The following is a 17,266-nucleotide window of genomic DNA, read 5'->3' as shown; positions in this document are numbered from 1 at the left end:
ACTATCCATGACAACTGTCTTGTTTCATTCCTGAATGTAATTCTCGCTACCTTATATTTACATTAAAAAAAATATATCAATTTCTAGGCAGAAAACAGATGCATATTGCACCAAGGGAGGTTCAGAACACAGCTATTTTGCTAAAAACTCTCAAACGGTATTAACAAAAGCCTCTCTATTCCCATTTTCCTAGAGAAAGTGGACAGAGTAGGGAAGGTCTGGAACAGAAAGAGATCCTTTTACCCTCCAGTACCAGCTCTGTTTGCCAGCTGTGACAATGATAGCACTGAACCAGGATTTCTCTAGGAGAATTAGGGCACCACACTTCAAGCACAATCCTTTGAGCAATCCCATCTAGCAACCCTAAAATGAGATGGAGGGCTGGCACAATTGGGCTGCAAAGTGAGGTTTACTTTGCAAGTACATTAACCCCTCCTCTGCAGGGGGCTCAGCAGAGGAGCTAAGCTCATCCTTCCCATGCAGGAGGAGCAAGCCCTTAAACTCATCAAACATATTGATGCTGCAGTGGGGAGTTTTGGCTGCCTGCCCTATAGTTTTGAAAGCGGAATGCCAATTCCTGTTGTGCTTACCGTATAAAGGCATAGGGGTGCCTGCACATCAGGCAGATCGCCCCCTTGAAATGGCACACAGCACCTCTGTCTGCCACGGACGGCAAACTCTAAGCAGTCCTGATCTCCCGAACAAAACTCAGGTAAATTGCATCCTTTCACGCATTGCCAGGACTGCTAACGACATTGCACGGTAACAAAAAGCCTCTACAGGATATATATGTTACAGCTCAGCCTCGAATTTATAACCTGAAAATTAAAACAGCATGAAAATTCATTTAACTGCTAATTACTTAGACTAGTTGTGTTGCACAGTAGATCTGCTCACCAAATACAGCATACGGTACAGAGAATCGCCAGCTCTCCCAGCGCTTTCGTTCTTGAGTTTACGGTTAACTCTCCAAAGAGCCGACATCGCTGGAAAGGCAGTATAGCCAGAGCTGTCACTCATCTAGGAGGAAAAATCCCATTTCTCCACATATTCAGCTGGTCCAACAGGCTTTCCCACTCCAGACAGATACTCCACACTGTTTACTTGGCATGCAACACAGAATACGGCTGTATTCTAATAAGGAAGAGCAGTGACCATATTTCTCTAAGCAAAGCCCTTCTGCATGTGTCATTTGCCGCTGGCCTCGTTCGCTCACCGCATCAGCTGGAATTAAGAGCCGGCTACCAGTTGAAGCTGAGAACTCAACACCGCTTTTCATAGACTCGTTAAGAGGAAAACTTCAGCAGAGAGGCTGAAATGCAGCAAAGCGGAGGTGAAGACAGCTCAGGAATATAAATGTCTGTTGCCTGCAGCTGAGCATGAGCCGATTGGCTACGAACAGCACTGCTGAAGAATATTAAACATCTGAAGGGACAGAGGCACAGAATTAAAAGAACTTAAAAGAGCCAGTTACGCTACTGGAAAACCTACCCTTCAAATCCCTGTTTTAATCCTTTGACATCTATTGCAACACATTGAAGCTTTTGAGACTTAATTCTGGTCTTGACTAATGCTGCAGAAAGACGACGACCTATTTTCTTGGAAAAAATACCTCTAAATGGTATAAGCATGTACACACACAGCCCATTACAGCATGCTCTCCCAAGCACAAGTGCTGCAAGGTAATTAGCTTTCATTTCAAGAGGCAGATGTCTTTAATTAGAAACAGGGAGAAATGAGCATCCTACAGTATTTTAAGTGATGACAGGTTTTAAAACACATTCCCAATTAAATTCAAAGGGCTATTAACAGTGAAAAAAATGCACAAAGATTGATCTTGAGATGCAACGCAACACCTATCTTAGCCGTTGGTAACCTGCAACATTACGAACTCACACATACGCTCAGTTTTCAGGGTACCTCCTTTGAACCTCTGTTTACTTTACAGTATTTAAAAGGCCAAAACAGGTCACCACAGAGGCAAGTCACCGTTTAAAAAAATTACTCTGGTATGAAATGTTCCTGATATTCTGTTGAGCTGGAAACTGATAAAGGGGCATCACCTCCATTTCATAAACAGCCCGCAACTTTGATTCCCATGCTAGGTGAAAGCAAACCTGAAGAGATGGCAGAGAGCAGGCTTTCTTTTTCTCCACTCTTCTCCCTCCCAGCTCTCTTCCCTTTGGCTCCCACATGACATGGAGGAAGAAAGGAAAGTCAGGAGCCCACCCCAGAGCACAAGCAACTGGGAGCACAACTCAGACCACTGACAGCTGCACGGCTTAAAGGAAAATAGTTGCATCCAGAAAGCCTAGCTGCTTGCTACTGCCTCAACCCACCTTGGAAACAGGTTTCTAGTATTTTATCAGATTAGTTCTACAGACATTTAATTTTTGCTTATTATTATAATGATTCCTTTGACAACAGTGGTAGAGAAGTAAACTTCACATTATCAGGTCTTTACAGAAGATAAGATTTTCAGGAAACGGAGGAATTCTCAGAGCACTGGTGTACCCTCCAAATCCTTCACCACCATCAACAGCTTGGAGGCTTTTGCAGATTAAGAAACAAATGCACCACTACTAAGGAAACATACACCCACGTGCACACATGCTGGGCTGGGGGAAGGGAAAGAGACAGCTGGGAGGGAGGAGAAGGAGGAGAAGGCAAGACACATTTGAGTATCTCCTGTGTTATACATCCACGTATCACCTACATGAGAAAGTTACAAGTAAGTCAGAAGGGACCCAAGCGCAGCTTTAGGTAGAATTTCACACAGCTTACCTTCATAAAAAGCCTACCCAGCCTGTGCTACAAGAGCAGATGAAGGACAGCTGCAGCACTGCGTTCCTCTCCTTTTTCCATGAATTATTAACTCTCCCCTAGGATCGCTTTGCTGGCTGGAGAGCTGGCAACCTTCCTCAGAGCAGCTCTGGGCTCTCCTCCTCTGCAGCGCTCTGTGGGCATCAGCAGACCACCAGCACCACGGCACAGAACAGTGATGTTTGCAGGATTAAGCCCTGCCTCAGGATCATGCTATCGCAAGGCAAAAGACAACCCAAAAGCTATTTTCGGATCTTCAGCTACTAATGCTGCATCTGGGCTGAAAGAAGGAGAACTCTGCATTTAGCTGGGAGGCTCCAGCGCAGTTAAAATGGATTTCCTCTGCTGCCCAGCGGCGAATGGAGAAGAGTGCTCCTGCCCTGCTTTTGCCAAGAAGGGCAGAAAATAAATAAAGTCTCCCCTGAACTCCTCCATCTGAGGGAGTCTGGAAGCTGTGGCAGTAATGGCATCCCAGGGGAACATGCCCCTCCTGGTGGTAAAAGGGCAGGGTGTTCCACTTCCCACGTACAAAAATAACCCCTGTCAAACAGCGCTGAGGACATCAGCGTAATCTTCTGTGCCATAATCCTAGAGGCATGGAAAGGTGTGGCAGTGCATGGACAGGAAAACACCTTTGCTTTTTCCCTCACCATGCCAGCTGGCTGGTGACTTTCCACAGAAAAAGATGTGTTGGAGACTCCTCACTCCCCACACAGATCAACTTTCCCGAGAACACAGAAAAGCAAAGGGACTGGGAAAATCCTCCCGTTGATTGAGCTTCTTTACTCCCCTACGCCATATACTAGAATTCTCTACAGGCACTGCAGAATAATTTGGGGGTTTCTGTAGCTTTTGTTAGAGAGGAACCACAAAGAAAGCCCACTTGGTACAGAGCTCTTCTATACAAACAGGGACGGCAGCATTCATGAGTATGCCAAGTTGAGCACATTATGTATCCTTTTTTATGGAAGACCATTTCAAAGAGATTGCCCCATAACAACCAGAATGAAAAGTAAAATGCCTCACTCCCCTCGATATCACACAAACAAACCAAGACATTTTTCTGAATTTTAAAAGAAAACATGTACTGATACCAACATTTCATTTACAGAAAAGACAAGTGTTCCTCTCGTTGGAAACAAAGGCTTGTTAGAGTTACAAGCTACTCTTCCAATATACGAATATTAAGCATTAGTGCTGCTAATGCACATTTCTCAGTTTAACTAAATCTGCTGAGCCACAGAGCTAATCATGTAATCCTTACGCCTTGCTTCAGGCAATTACAGCTCTGAAGATCCAGGAGGCAAGATGCAAAATGGAACCCCACAGCCTGTCACAGTTCAGAAACAGAAAGCTACAGAAAACACAGAACATTTATTCCCCGAGCAGCTATGTGTTATGCTCCGTGCTCTTCCACAGCTTCAGTGTTTAACAGAAGAGACTATTTGCAGAGCATATGAAAATCCCACATATTTACAGTTAAAAATCCCAAAGTATCAACAAACACTTGCACTTACTAAAGAAGAAATTCTTTGTACTTACAAGAAGAAGTTCCATAATAAAACCTGGAAACAAACTGTACAAGTAATCACCTTCTCAGCATGTATATATTTCATGCATAGGAATGTTTTCTCTTATCTGACTTCCACTGTCTGGCTATCAAAGACAAAACTACAGGCTAGCATGACATAAGAGATCAGGAAACAAGAGGCCAAGGTCTTTTCCTTCCTTTCACTACAATGACAAGTAGAACAGCACAGGGACCAGCTCAGAGCTCACTATAACACGTTTTAGTTAAAACGAGAGCTGAGAAAAAACACACCTGTACGTAAGCACAAACTGAGTGAGATCTGATTCTCATAGATCGTTAATTCTGTAGAAAAATAGCTGTAAGCTCTCATCACCACCTATGCAACAAATACCTAAAAGCAATCAGAGTCTTTAAAATAATGTCACTTGATTTTGCCTCAAAAGATACTAATCATCACATCTAATGCTGTATAAAGCCCGCCAGTACCGCAGCAAGTTCGAACTACCAACCACTGCAAAACCCATCCCTCAATAGATGGCAATTAGCAATCCATTTGCACAACCTCTTAGCTATAATTGGAGAGGTTTGCTTCAATTTAATGTAGATTGGCTATAATTAGTTTGCATTTAAAAACTAGCATGTGCACTATGCTATTGATTTAGGGAAATATTGTTTAACTTATATTCCTCCTATGCCTAGAAATAATAACAAATTGTAATAACCCACCTGATCTTTTGCTTTAGCTGACCTGCTCTGGTGAAGGAGGTGATAAACTAGCCCATTTAAAAGCTATGTGGGAATATTATCAGAAGTTACTGAAGATGTGAATCAACCCTGGAAAAAGGGCACAAGTCTTGCTTAAGAGGTAGTGATGTGCCATAATCAAAGCTGTAATTTGTTACATTCAATAGCATCCGTAAACACCTCAAAAGTAAGATTAACATTTTCCCAGGAAAGATGCTTTAATTGTGTGCAGCTGTGAAGCCAGCACATCAGCTGTGACTACTGCACTTTCACTCCATTTCATGTGAAAATGAAACTTTCTCACCTTGCTCATCTTATCGGCCTCATCAGATGACTCCAAGTCTTGTGCTTCTGCCTCCTCTGGAGCTGTCTCAACAGAGCTGTCCGGGTCGCCACAAAGCGAGTGCCCTGCTGAAATTGAGATGCGCATGAAAACCCAACCATAATTTCAAAAAATTCAAAAAGCTGGGTGCAACAGACGTGGAGCTCCCATGGAGGGCCAGGCCCCATCCTGTACACAAGTACATGCCCACAAGGTGTTATGCCAGAGGCACTCAATGACCCCAAAGGACTACCTTGGTTTAGAGCAGGGGCCAGGTTTAACTATAGGTGTAAAAATAAACAAGTTATGGCCAGACATGTTACTTACTTGGAAACTACAAAAGCTGATTCAGAGATAAGGCTAAAGTGCCACATTTAAATTCTTACATTTAGCATTAATTTCTTGGCTGGCAAGCAATTGCCTACCTTTATACTTCAGTGGTTTCAAATGGAAACTGCAGTATGTGAACGGGCAAGTCATGCCAAGAAGCAAGTCTCAGTCAGCCCTTCTTCTGAGTTAAGCTAAATGTGATGATTTTAAATTACTTGCAGCTTTGGTTTAACACACCCACTACTGAGTTTCTATGTTGATTTTTAAGGAAGCAAATCTGGTTTTAGCAGTTTTTAGGAGTCTAATACATCAACTGAAAACTAGATTTCATTTCCATCAGTACGTGGCAACAACTATGCACCTCTGTGCCTGAGCAGTCTTCCCGAGACTACGCTGATAACACAGCTAAAAACTCGTTTGTGACCTCTTGTAAGTAAATGATGAATTACCTGCAAGTGATGAAAGAAAGAAAACTAATCTCAGCCTGAGACCTCTGTGCACAAATAACTTTTTGGGAATCTCATCCTCTGACTCAAATGGATGTAAGAAGCAGTATTACTACATCCTAGCCAGTCTTCACAGAAAAACAGATTTCATGTATGTTCAGCTTCTAGTTATGGCAAATTATAATGCCCAGTGATGGACTGAACTCTGCTGGGATTCTCCTACATGCGTCAAATGACCTTCAAGCCAGCATAAAGAGGTACTTTACAGTAACTGAGTCCAAACATTAATTCCTTTTAACTTTCCCCTCTCCTCCCCTCAACCCCATAAGGATGAGGGTTTTTTTCTGTGGTGTGCTGCCACTTCTGGGGCTGGATAGGGAAGGATGGTTTCTGAGTATGCCTCCCTGCCTGCATCCTGCCACACAAACAGGACAATGTCCCACCAGGGATTATACCTTTTATTCCATTACATTACATTTATTCTTCAGGTAATGTGAAAAAGCCTAATCAAAGTTCAATGGATGCTGCAACACAGAAAATCCCTCCCTTTTAAAACCCGAGACTCAACAGACTATATTAACATAACTTTGGCTGTATTGTTAGCATGCAGCATTTAAACCTTTTGGTGGCAAACTGACACTGTTCTGTAACAGAATACAATTTTTTTTAAACCAGTCTTGGGGTTTTTTTTGTTTGCTAGACCTACAAATAGAAGCAGCCCAACAGCGCACTATCGTGTTGTGAGCACCCACTGGTCCAGCTGGAACATGGACGTTTACAACGATTAACAGTGATTTAGCACATCAGACGCAGCACCATTTCCATGTTAGTCCCATGGTGACTTTCACGTTACTTGCTATTTTTCAATTAGACATTTCAATTTAGCTAAGTCACATCTATTTGTGTGTAAGAAGCATTTGGCTAGACAGCAATGCTATGAGTAAAAAGGCCACAGTGATGGTAACACCTATTTGTTACACTGATATATTTCAGTTAAATACTGTGTGGTTTGGCCAAAAAGACTATGATAGTGGATGGTCTTTTTAATTAAAATAAAAATGGCAAGCTGCTTTAAAATCAAGAGATTTTTTTTAAAAAAAGAACCACCTGATACACACCTAGTGTATTTGTTTATATTTATACTGGAATGAAATATATTTCATGATCCAGAAATTATAGTCTCTAGGAAATATGTTTCCTAAATTCATAAGGAAAATTCTGCTGCCCCTTCGCTGCAATTGAAAAGCCACCGCTCTTCTTTCAAGGAGTTTTATTTTAATGCACAACGTCAGTTGGCAGACACATCCTAGGTAAGGTTCTCTCCATCAAGACTGATGGCAGAGATCCAGGTCTGGGTTCCTCAGTACCCAGCTTCAGCTGTTGTTCTTGCAAGCTTTCAGCCACCATCACCAAAACCAATTTGCACGACTGTACAAGATTTCCACTTTTTTGAGTCTGCAAATAATTTGGAAGAAGTGGAAATCAGAAACCTGGAAATAAATTCAGAACGTATATAATGGGATGGAGCTAAACTGGACATGAAATAAAATTAAAAAGACATAAAAGGTAGTTCATAGCTGAACTTCTGGAAGACATGACTCTTTTCTTAAAAGATAGGTTTACTTTTTAAAAAGATATGCCTGTAGGGGTTGTTTGGCAACACAAAATCTATTTGAAGAAGTGTTTTTTCTGTAAAAAATTAGGTTTCTGAGCCTTGCCCATATTTTATCAACTTGGACTATCAGCTTTCTGGTCTCTCTATTAATGTGTGAAAAAAATCCTTAAAACCCTTAAGCTATCCATTAAAAAATATGAAAAAAAATGTGCTATGTGTCATAATTTGTCTGGAGCAGTCTGTGTTTTTTCCCTGCAATTAATTTCCCATTACAAGCTGTGTGAAATACATCTTACAGCTGTTTCCCACCCCAAGCCAAGGCAAATAATGTTTGTTTGGGGGGTTTCATTTTTGCTTTTAAGCCACCACTTTTTCTTTTCCTGTATATTAAAACACCACTTAATCTGTTTCCTGCAGTATAAACACTTTTACCCAGTAGACAGCAATCGTTCACTCACGCCTTAATGAGCAGTCACACAGCACATGTGCTCAGGGTATTTCTAATGTCTTAAGCTGCCAAAGTCAATGTCGACTTTAGCAGGTTTATCTGCGCGCTGTTAAACGTAGGCAATCAGTTCAATAATGTCGCACGTCCCGGCCTTTTAATACCTTCCAGTTACCATCCCATTTCTGTCAGGTTCACTACATCATTTTATTTTTGCCCTGTAAATCTTTATTTGGCTCTGCAAGGAGCTCAGAGGGCAATATGTTCATCTCCTTCTGCAGCACCTAAACGTGTAGTGCCCAGCCGCTACTAGGGATGGTAACACATGGGCTTCACTTGACGTTAAGGAATTAGAAAGGGAAATGCAGGAGGAAATGGGGGTCAAATCCATGCGGCCACCAGCACAGATGGAGGTCACACGAGCTCCCAAGTTGCCTCAGCAGTGTAATATCTGTGACATTATGACTAATGCCCATTAAATAACTCCTACTTATGGCTAAAACTAGCAAAATGAAAGGGAGTCTTATATCACTGGAGCAAAGGTTCTGGGGCTTAAAGGCCTGGAGAATCACAAGCTTAAGCACTATGCCAACACTTGGCTAAGATTTTCCATGGCTGCGGCTTCCAATTTGCAGAGTTGCTGTTGCTCAAGATTTTAATGAGACTTCCACAATATTTGATATTGCTCTTAAAGTCCACTTCTTGGTGCCAGATTATGTATTTTTTTTAATACAGCAGAAATAAATATTCCTAGCCCAGCTCTGTCAGCTGGGGTGCAAAGCTCAGAAGTGCACATCCTACTAACACAAAAAATCAGAAAACTCTGCATCTCGATGCTTTATTCCTGAGTATGTGGAATGGGCGATGCTGAAGGTAACCCTCCCGGTGGCAGCAATGGGGAGGTGCTCAGTGCTGGCAAGGGCAGCCATCTGCAGCACGTTGTACGCTCAGATGGCTGAAAGCTTTGGTTTGTAACTTTAAGGTGCCTCAGTCTCCCAAGGAGGTTGTTTTACACGTCTCAGCAACCCACACTACACCTTGCCATGCGACTGAGGCAGAGCTCTGGGGCTGCCGCAGCTGGCCAACAAGTGCCAGGGACAGGAGCTCAGCCTGGTGTCCTTCCCTGCCTGCCTGCCACTGCTTGCTCCCTGCAAAAGGCGTGTTGTGCTCCTCCATATTTCTTTCACCGATGACAATCAGCAATACTGGAAGTAAAATACAGTGGTTGCTTAATCACCTTCAGCAGGGAATAAGGAGCGAACCTCATCTGAGCTGAAACCACAGAAGAAATATGGACCAGGCGGAACGTGACTACCCCAGCTGAATCCCAGCCAAGTCACTTAGGTGTCAGTGCTCCTGCGAGAAGGGCTACAAAGGTTTCAGTGGCCAAGTGCTTTCAGCACCTCATGTTTGACTGCAGTCTTAAAAGAAAAAGTTATCAACTTACTTGAGCTCAACAGTAACTTCCTTAAACAGAAACTGCCATTTCTAAATGCTGCTGGGGAACGGTCCCATTATGACAACAGAGTACCTTTCAGAAAAGACTCCATCGTTAAACTGAACAACTTTAATACGAATTGTTAGGGAACCATCTCCCAGATCAAATTTTTATTTGAGACAAAATCTTGCCTATAAATCCACAATAAAAAAAGGTAAGTATGCATTTTTTTTTATTTTGTAGAATTCTGGTTAGCTTTGAAACATTGAAACATGCAAGAAGGAAACATCCTTTTTATAGTGGGGTATTCTGTCCCATTGGGAGGCCCCACAGAGTTGATATCTTCTCCAGAGACCTATAAAACTGAGCTACAAACTACCAGTTTCAGTCTACTGAGCCACCAAAGAACAGTATAGGAACAAACTGGGAAACACTGCCTTTCCTGCAGAGCTACAGAACAAGCCGCATAAATCTCTTTTCTTTTCAAAAGAACTCTTTTGCTCCTCCTTCCATTGCAACTAGGTAATAAATTGTACAAACATAGAAAAATCTATGCTGAATGTCATTTAATTCAATCACTCTTCTTGGGGAAAAATGCATATTCAATGAAACCTTCCCTGTCCCAACTGTACCGTGGCCACTTTTCACCCCTTCCCTGGTCAGGAGCCTAGTCAGGCACTTGTAATGTGCTTGAGTAGCCCCTTGGGAATAAACAGGATTTTTCATAGATGTAAAAACAAAGCACGTGCTCAGGGACCTTGGAAACCAGAGACACTGCAAACAGAACAAACAGCCTTTTCTTCTGCAAATATGGCGCCGGGAGCCGGCAGGGGGAGCAGCAACACAGCAGGAGTATGGAGATGCTAAAGGACGGTGCAGGTACGCTTACTGCAGCGGCGGTGGGATGGGGGCAGAAACCCAAAGCCACAAGGCAAAAACCGATGCGTCAACAGCAGCTCAGGTGGTCTTTAGAAAAAAACAGGAATGAGACCTCTGGACACAATTCTGACTAAAGCAACATCCTTGAGTTTTGGCTTTTAAGCTCTTAGAAACGAGAGCTCATGAGCAACAGTTCTGCATGTCTCTCATTAATTATATGCAAGACTCTCAGATTGCTGCTGCAGTAAGGGCCTCTCGAATTGTTAAATCAAGCACTGAATGCTCACGGTATTTTTTAACATACTACAAAAGGTATGAAATCAGTCCTCTGCCTCAGGAAAATAACCCTGAAGAAATTAAGGTTACTGTTAGTCTCAGCTTGTTCTGAAATCCAAATTACTTAGCCTAAGGGGACCTGTGACAGTACGAGGATGGAATGAAAAATAGTGGCCATTCTTACAGTGCAGCGAAAGTGTGTTTCAGTTTTATAGCATAGTCTTTACGGTGTGTGTTAACTTCAGCCTCTGGTTCTCCTGCTTTCTGAATGACAAAATAATAGACTCCTTAAAAATACCTAGCTACTTCAGATCTAGAAGATCTTTTTTACCATTTATACATTCTGCATGGTGATTTATATGGCTCACAGTTATCCTCGCAGAGTTATCCCTTATACTAGAGGTCTCCAAAATACAGGAGCGTGCAAAGCCTAAACTTCAGAAACTCCACCCTGGTGTAAAAAAAGGCAGTGAATTGTGGGGAGACCACAAACAAGTATGGATCCCATTCCCAAATCCCCTTCCAATATAAAATACCTTCTTTATGATTTTGGGGAGATGCAGTGCTGTGTTTCCAGCTTTCAGCCTCTCGTTCCCTGGATTGAATGGAGCAAACAGGGAGACAAATAGGGAGCAGTTCTCACTGATCCTTTTAGGCAATAAGGAAAACAGGCTGCAGGGCTCCAGACAGAATGAGAGCTAGTCCTCCTCAACCAGATTTATGTAGGCTGCATTAGCAAGACAGAAGAATGAAAGCCAGGAAAAACAATAATAGATTAAAGGAACAAAGCCTATGGCTCTGCAAGCCTGATGCATCGTCAATTCCTAGGAGAAAGTTTATATCATACTCAAGATGATGTTTTTCACATCAATTAGAGGTATAAAATGCAAGGTCATTTCAAGAATAACCTGTTAAGTAAACAGAATGAAGTAATCACTGCCACAGGGCTGATTTGCAGCTCTAGCCCCAGCCTCAGTATATACAAGGTAGTTCCAGATAATGAAACAGCTGTTAAGAGACCCATTTCACAGAAGCACTGGCAGTCACTTCAGGGAGGTCAACTCCCAGAAACACAGCACTGCTTTGCTCCTGGAAGACCTCCCACTGAGTAATAAGGCATTAGGAAAGCTTCCTTAGGAAAACGTAACACAGCATCTTTCTATTGAAAACACACAATATGTTTTGTCTCACACAAAAAACCTACCCTTTGCTGCCTTCATAGTCGATGAGGATGAAGAATTGCTAGTGAAGATAATTATGGGACATCAGCATGATCGACCAACCAGACCCTGAAGTTCTGGAGAATGGATGTGCCTATGGGTGATTTATACCTGCTGGCATTCTGGCCCAGCAATGTTTCACCCTCTGCTGAAAGGGGGTTACAATACTTCAGGACCAAATTAAAAAATCTGCATGCTGTAAAAGCATCGAACAGAAATCACCGAGCTGATTTGACCAGCCAGCCAAACTGCCAGGGATCAACAAGGACACAAATAAACAGGTCAGTGGGTATTTCATACTTGGCTGCTCTCTAAAAGAAGCTATGGAGCCCAGACCAAGAATCTAACATACAGCCACAATGTCCCAAATAAAAGCAAGTACCCCTTTTTAAAATTTCACATGGATCCCATTTTAGGTAACGAGTCCCTGAAAAAGCACAGGGCCAGACGAAGAAAGGCTTCAGTAAAACAGCGTGTTCTACAAACACCTAAGTGGAGAGAAATTGATGGAGAAGATCAAAATACCTCCCAGTCACACACTTGGGTGCAGACCCTTAATTTCACTCCCGCCTCAGGCTAAGCATCCCAAATTAGAGCATCAGCATTGTTTAACTTTAAACACCATCTTAACGTCATTCTTCAGAAGCGTACTCCAAATGGCAACTACAGATGCTTTCAGAAGCTGCCACAGACACCTGCACATCTGCTGATGAGCTATTGTGTTGCTTCTGTTGGTTAAAGAAGTATTCCTCTGCCTTTGAGGAGGAAGGTGAGTCCCACTTTGTTTGCCACATTTTTAAGGAAAGCAAATGTCAACAGAGGTCTAGCTTCTGTGCTGCCTGTTGCCTGAAAGAGAGTGAAGGAGCTGACTATAGCACACCAAAAGCGACGGGCAGCTGTACTGACAGAAATCTGAAGGGAAAAGGAAGCCCCAAAGCTTAGCCCTGGTCCTGGGGAGCTATTTAAGAAGGAGGCGCTTTAGCCCACCAGACAGTTCACATAGTCGCTGCAGGACATGGAAAAACAAGCAGCCGTTCCACACCACTGCGATAACCACAAAAATCCAGCTCAGGAGAAGCTTACAAAGGAGGACAGACATGACTTGAGTTGAGAGCAGCACAAAGGAAGTCGTGCCTACAAAGCATCAGAGGCAGGAAGCCTGATTTTGTCATGACATGTCCATCAGCAATGTCCTATGTCCTCATTTCACATGGGGCACGCAGGGTTATTACTGGGTAATGTTAAAAGGCAAATGCTAGGTTCTTCAGACACATCTGGCAAACCGTGCGTCATCTTACCCTCAGCAAGAAAAAGGACCCCTTGAAGCCCTCACAATAATGATGCAGAGAACTGACAGTGGCAGAGAGTCTGCTTGTTGAGAACCTGGGTTACAAAATGTGACTCCTCTGCCTTAGAAATCACTGTGTTGCATAAATACAAAAGTCCCAGTCCCTAAGTCTTTGCACCCAGGGTGGACACTCACTTTAGTGAAAAGTTAGAGTATGAGGATTGAGCACTCAGGGATTCAGTGAAAAAGCACAGGCAAGGACAAAAGGACGGGCCCCACAAAGAGCTGGTGTTAAGTAGGAAATAGGGGCATCTTGTGGCCAGCTGTAAAAATGTACAAGATGAGCTTGATTTTTCAGCACAAAAGCCTAACTGGGAAGAGTTCCATGAAAATTCGAAGGGGAAAATGTCCTTCTGAAAATGTTTAATTTTAACTGCCTTTGGAAGTTTATCCCGCATCTTAGATAAGGTTGCTTTTATCAGTCACCTCTGAGGTATTTGCAATAAGCTGTTTTTAAGCTTTCTTGTTCATGCTATTACACTTGCTATGAATATCACAGTCCCCAAAGTCAGCCTAGGGGTCCGGCTTTCCCTTTCCTCACTATGTGTTCCTGTCATCTGAACTATGGCATTTGTGCTGGATCACTTTAAGTAAATATTTCAAGCAAAGCCAGAGCAGCATCCAGAAATGTTGAAAGGCAGGCTGCACCTCCCTGACCCTTTGCAGGCAGACATGAGTCAGCTTGGTCCTGAGCCCAAGCAAACTATCTTTCACTGCGGCTTCTTTGCTCCAGCTCAGCATCATGTTAATGCACTCACGCTGCTCCTGGGTTAGCTCTAGTTTGCACCCACTCATCCCAGAAGCCCCTGCACCGAGTGATGGCAGCAGTCAGACATGTCCTGGGAGAAGGCTGACTTTGAACATCAGTGAAGTGCATTAACAGCTCTGCTCCTACTCCAGCTTTTCATTCCAAATGCCCAAACCAAAACTATTTCATAGTTGTCAAAACAATTATTTTGATATTTCTGAAACCTTCACTTTGTGGAGAAAAGAAAGTATTTTGACACATGCAGATGCCATTTACTTTCGACTGAAAGTCAAAAATTATCTCAGCTCAGAATAGTTTTGATTATCTAAAAACTACTTCTTTTTGGCCATTCCACTAATTTTTCCTGTATTTTAAATTATTCCAAAAAACCTAAAGCAACCAGTTATGTCCAGTATCCTCTTCTGTTTTGTTGGGGTTTTTTTTGTTTTTGTTTTTTTTTGGGGGGGGGGAGGGGGCATTTAGAAGCCAGCACATAAGACTTGGCTAAACAGGCAAGTAAGAGAAGACATGGTGCAGGAGCTTTCCAGTGCAATTTCCAAAACCACTGTCTTACAGATGTATCAGCCAGCAACCACCAAGGAGGCAGTCCTACTATTCTGCAGCCATTTCTTTTACCCCATGCAAGACTGCGTGTCCTCAGCTGGTTCGGGAAGCTAAACTAGCACCAAACAATTCATATTTGCTGGGGATTAATTTTCTGCCAGTTCAGTTTTCTGAAGAGGGCAACATGGTGGGCAGGAATGACCCTTCGCACTGCACTGTGCTGTGGGACCAGTTAGGTATGTTTGGCTGTAATGACAATCCCGACTTTAGTTGTTTTTAACTGTCCTTGTGAGTTATTTATGCATTTCACGAAACATGCAGGGCTCCCGTGCTCCAGGCTAACCCCACAGAGGGCGAACGCTTATCCTCTCTTCCTTCCCTGCCATACAGTATCCTGTAGGCAAATCCAGAGGTATAGGTGCCTCCTGAGCAGCCCAAAAGTAAGCACGTGGTTCTGTGACTTGCTGTAGGCACAGCTAGATGATGTGGCATGGATTTGGCGATGACACCATTTCACAGCCTAACCATGTACACAGTCAGCCATGAAGGGTGACATATGGCATATATGTCATATATGTCACCATATAATACGGCAGATTATACCTTTACAGCTTCCAGAGCTCCCACGTACTATCCGCCCAGCACACTCAGACTGTAATTCCTCTCACTTCCACCATGGAAGTTACATGCAGGGATCAATGGGATTACACCAGCACGCTGTAAGCATGAATCTTCTTCCTGGTGATTTCTAAATTGAACCCAATACCTTGGTTGCTGCCAGCAAACACCAGTGTGCTGTCAGTCAAGTCAGACGGGTTTTCCAAGCGACGTGGTGGTGGCTGCATTAGTTTCTGCCCTTCCTCTATCTCCGGATAGGTGCGCACAGTAAGACACAGTGACGGCTGCACAAGGGCATCTTTCAGCAAAGCTGAGTCCAGATCCTCAGCAGCTTTCTTGTTAATCTCCACAATTTCATCGCCAGCTTTCAGGCCTGCAACACAGAAAGGAACAGGTAAGACTTGTACAGTAACGTCTCTGTCACCCACAGACATCAAGGAGCTCAGCCAGGTGTTTATGAAGTGCCAGACAGTGTTAGGTCTAGACATAAAAGTAAACATTTATGACTGGAAAAGGTACTGAAATTTGATTGACTTTTGCAGATTTGTTGTCAGGCTGGTAGTCCAGTATGATCCCTAAGAGCATGGTGCCCAGAAAGTCCCTCACAATGTACCAGCAACAAGACAACCCCTTTTTCTTCACAGAATCAAAGAATGGTTGGGGTTGGAAGGGACCTCTGAGATTATCTAGTCCAACCCCCTTGATAAGGCAGGTTCACCTACAGCAGGTTGCACAGAGTCGCATCTGGGCAGGTTTTGAATATTTCCAGAGGAGACTGCACAGCCTCTCTGGGCAGCCGGTTCCAGTGCCCTGTTACCCTGCAAGGGAACAGCCGCTGTACAGCATGGCACACTGCGCAACACATCGCTCGTAAATAAATATATACTGAAGGACAGAGTCAGACTGCTGAGGTGCTTGCACATAGGATGGCGGAAGGAGCAGCTGGGCTGGCTTGATTCTTGCTTTTAACTTCCCATGTAAGTGAAGGCTTTTATTTGAAGCGGTCACCTACCCATACACCTAGGAGGAAAGAAAATGTTTCCCGCTCAGCTGGGGTGTATGGTGTAGAACTTCAGACAGCCTCATCTCTGGCCCTCTCTGGATCACGTCCTAGCACACAGATCTTCAAAAGGCAAATTTTAGTGCTTGGTAAGTTAGTTACGGTTTTTTTCCAATCTGATTTCATGAGTTATTTATAGCACCGGTGCCCAAGGGAAAAGGGGATCTGCAGAGGAAAAAGCTGACTCCGGTTCACTTCAGGGGCGACACAGCAACGCCGAAGATGTGCAGCCCTGCGAGAGCTCCTGCAGGAAACCTGACCTTCCCTCAGCCAGCCAGGCCCGTTCTCCCAGCTAATAACAGCAAGCTGGACCAGGGTTTAAACCTAGGGTCAGGCAGGCAGGAGCAGGCCAGGGCATGCCAGCGCTGACAGCCCCGATCATTGGAGCTGCTCCTGCCACTGCAGCTTTTGTCTCCACTTGGTGACACCAGCAGTTCCCCACAGACATCCCCCCAGGAGCTGACCCACTGGGCACAGCTGGCGGGACCGCATGCTCTGCAATGGCCACTCACCCACCAGTGGGACTGCCTGGCATCCCAGTCACTGTCCTGGAACAAAAGCTGGAATTTAAAGGGTTGAAAGAGCTGCTCTGTGGGGGTGACCTGCCCTCATGCCATGCAGTCCTCTGGCTGGGCAATCATGAAAGGGTAAGTCTTGCTACCCTTAAAGCTCAGATGAAAGGTCTGATTTGATGAGCCTGGGCTGCAAGCAGAGCTCAGCTGCATCCTCCAGGAAACAGATTACCTACCCGCATTCAAGAAAGAAACGTGGAAGGGAGGAGGCTAAAGAGCTTCAGTCTTCTTTAGGAAAATTGAGATCTTTCTAAATGCATGTAATTGTGCCCAGAAACTGTAGTGTG

At 43.8% G+C, this 17,266-nt stretch overlaps 1 protein-coding gene across 7 annotated transcripts in view; it reads right to left on the bottom strand.

Moving 5' to 3' along the window:
* Nucleotides 1-17,266, bottom strand: part of TIAM1 (TIAM Rac1 associated GEF 1) — a 195,242-nt gene that overhangs the window by 19,262 nt on the left and 158,714 nt on the right. For 4 of the 7 annotated variants that reach the window (XM_040582819.1, XM_040582815.1, XM_040582816.1 and 1 more), the window contains 2 exons: nucleotides 15,496-15,720; nucleotides 5,403-5,509 (listed from right to left, as the gene is read on the bottom strand). In XM_040582819.1, the coding sequence (XP_040438753.1) occupies nucleotides 5,403-5,509; nucleotides 15,496-15,720 (332 nt within the window). Of the gene's footprint in view, nucleotides 1-897; nucleotides 2,773-5,402; nucleotides 5,510-15,495; nucleotides 15,721-17,266 lie in introns of those variants that run through there. The other 3 variants (XM_040582820.1, XM_040582818.1, XM_040582821.1) reach the window with 2 other exon arrangements.

Source organism: Falco naumanni, chromosome 2 (assembly GCF_017639655.2).
Source record: "Falco naumanni isolate bFalNau1 chromosome 2, bFalNau1.pat, whole genome shotgun sequence".
Taxonomy (NCBI): Eukaryota; Metazoa; Chordata; class Aves; order Falconiformes; family Falconidae; genus Falco; species Falco naumanni.
Note: the sequence above shows the minus strand (reverse complement) of the source record. Positions and strands in the feature narration are given on the sequence as shown.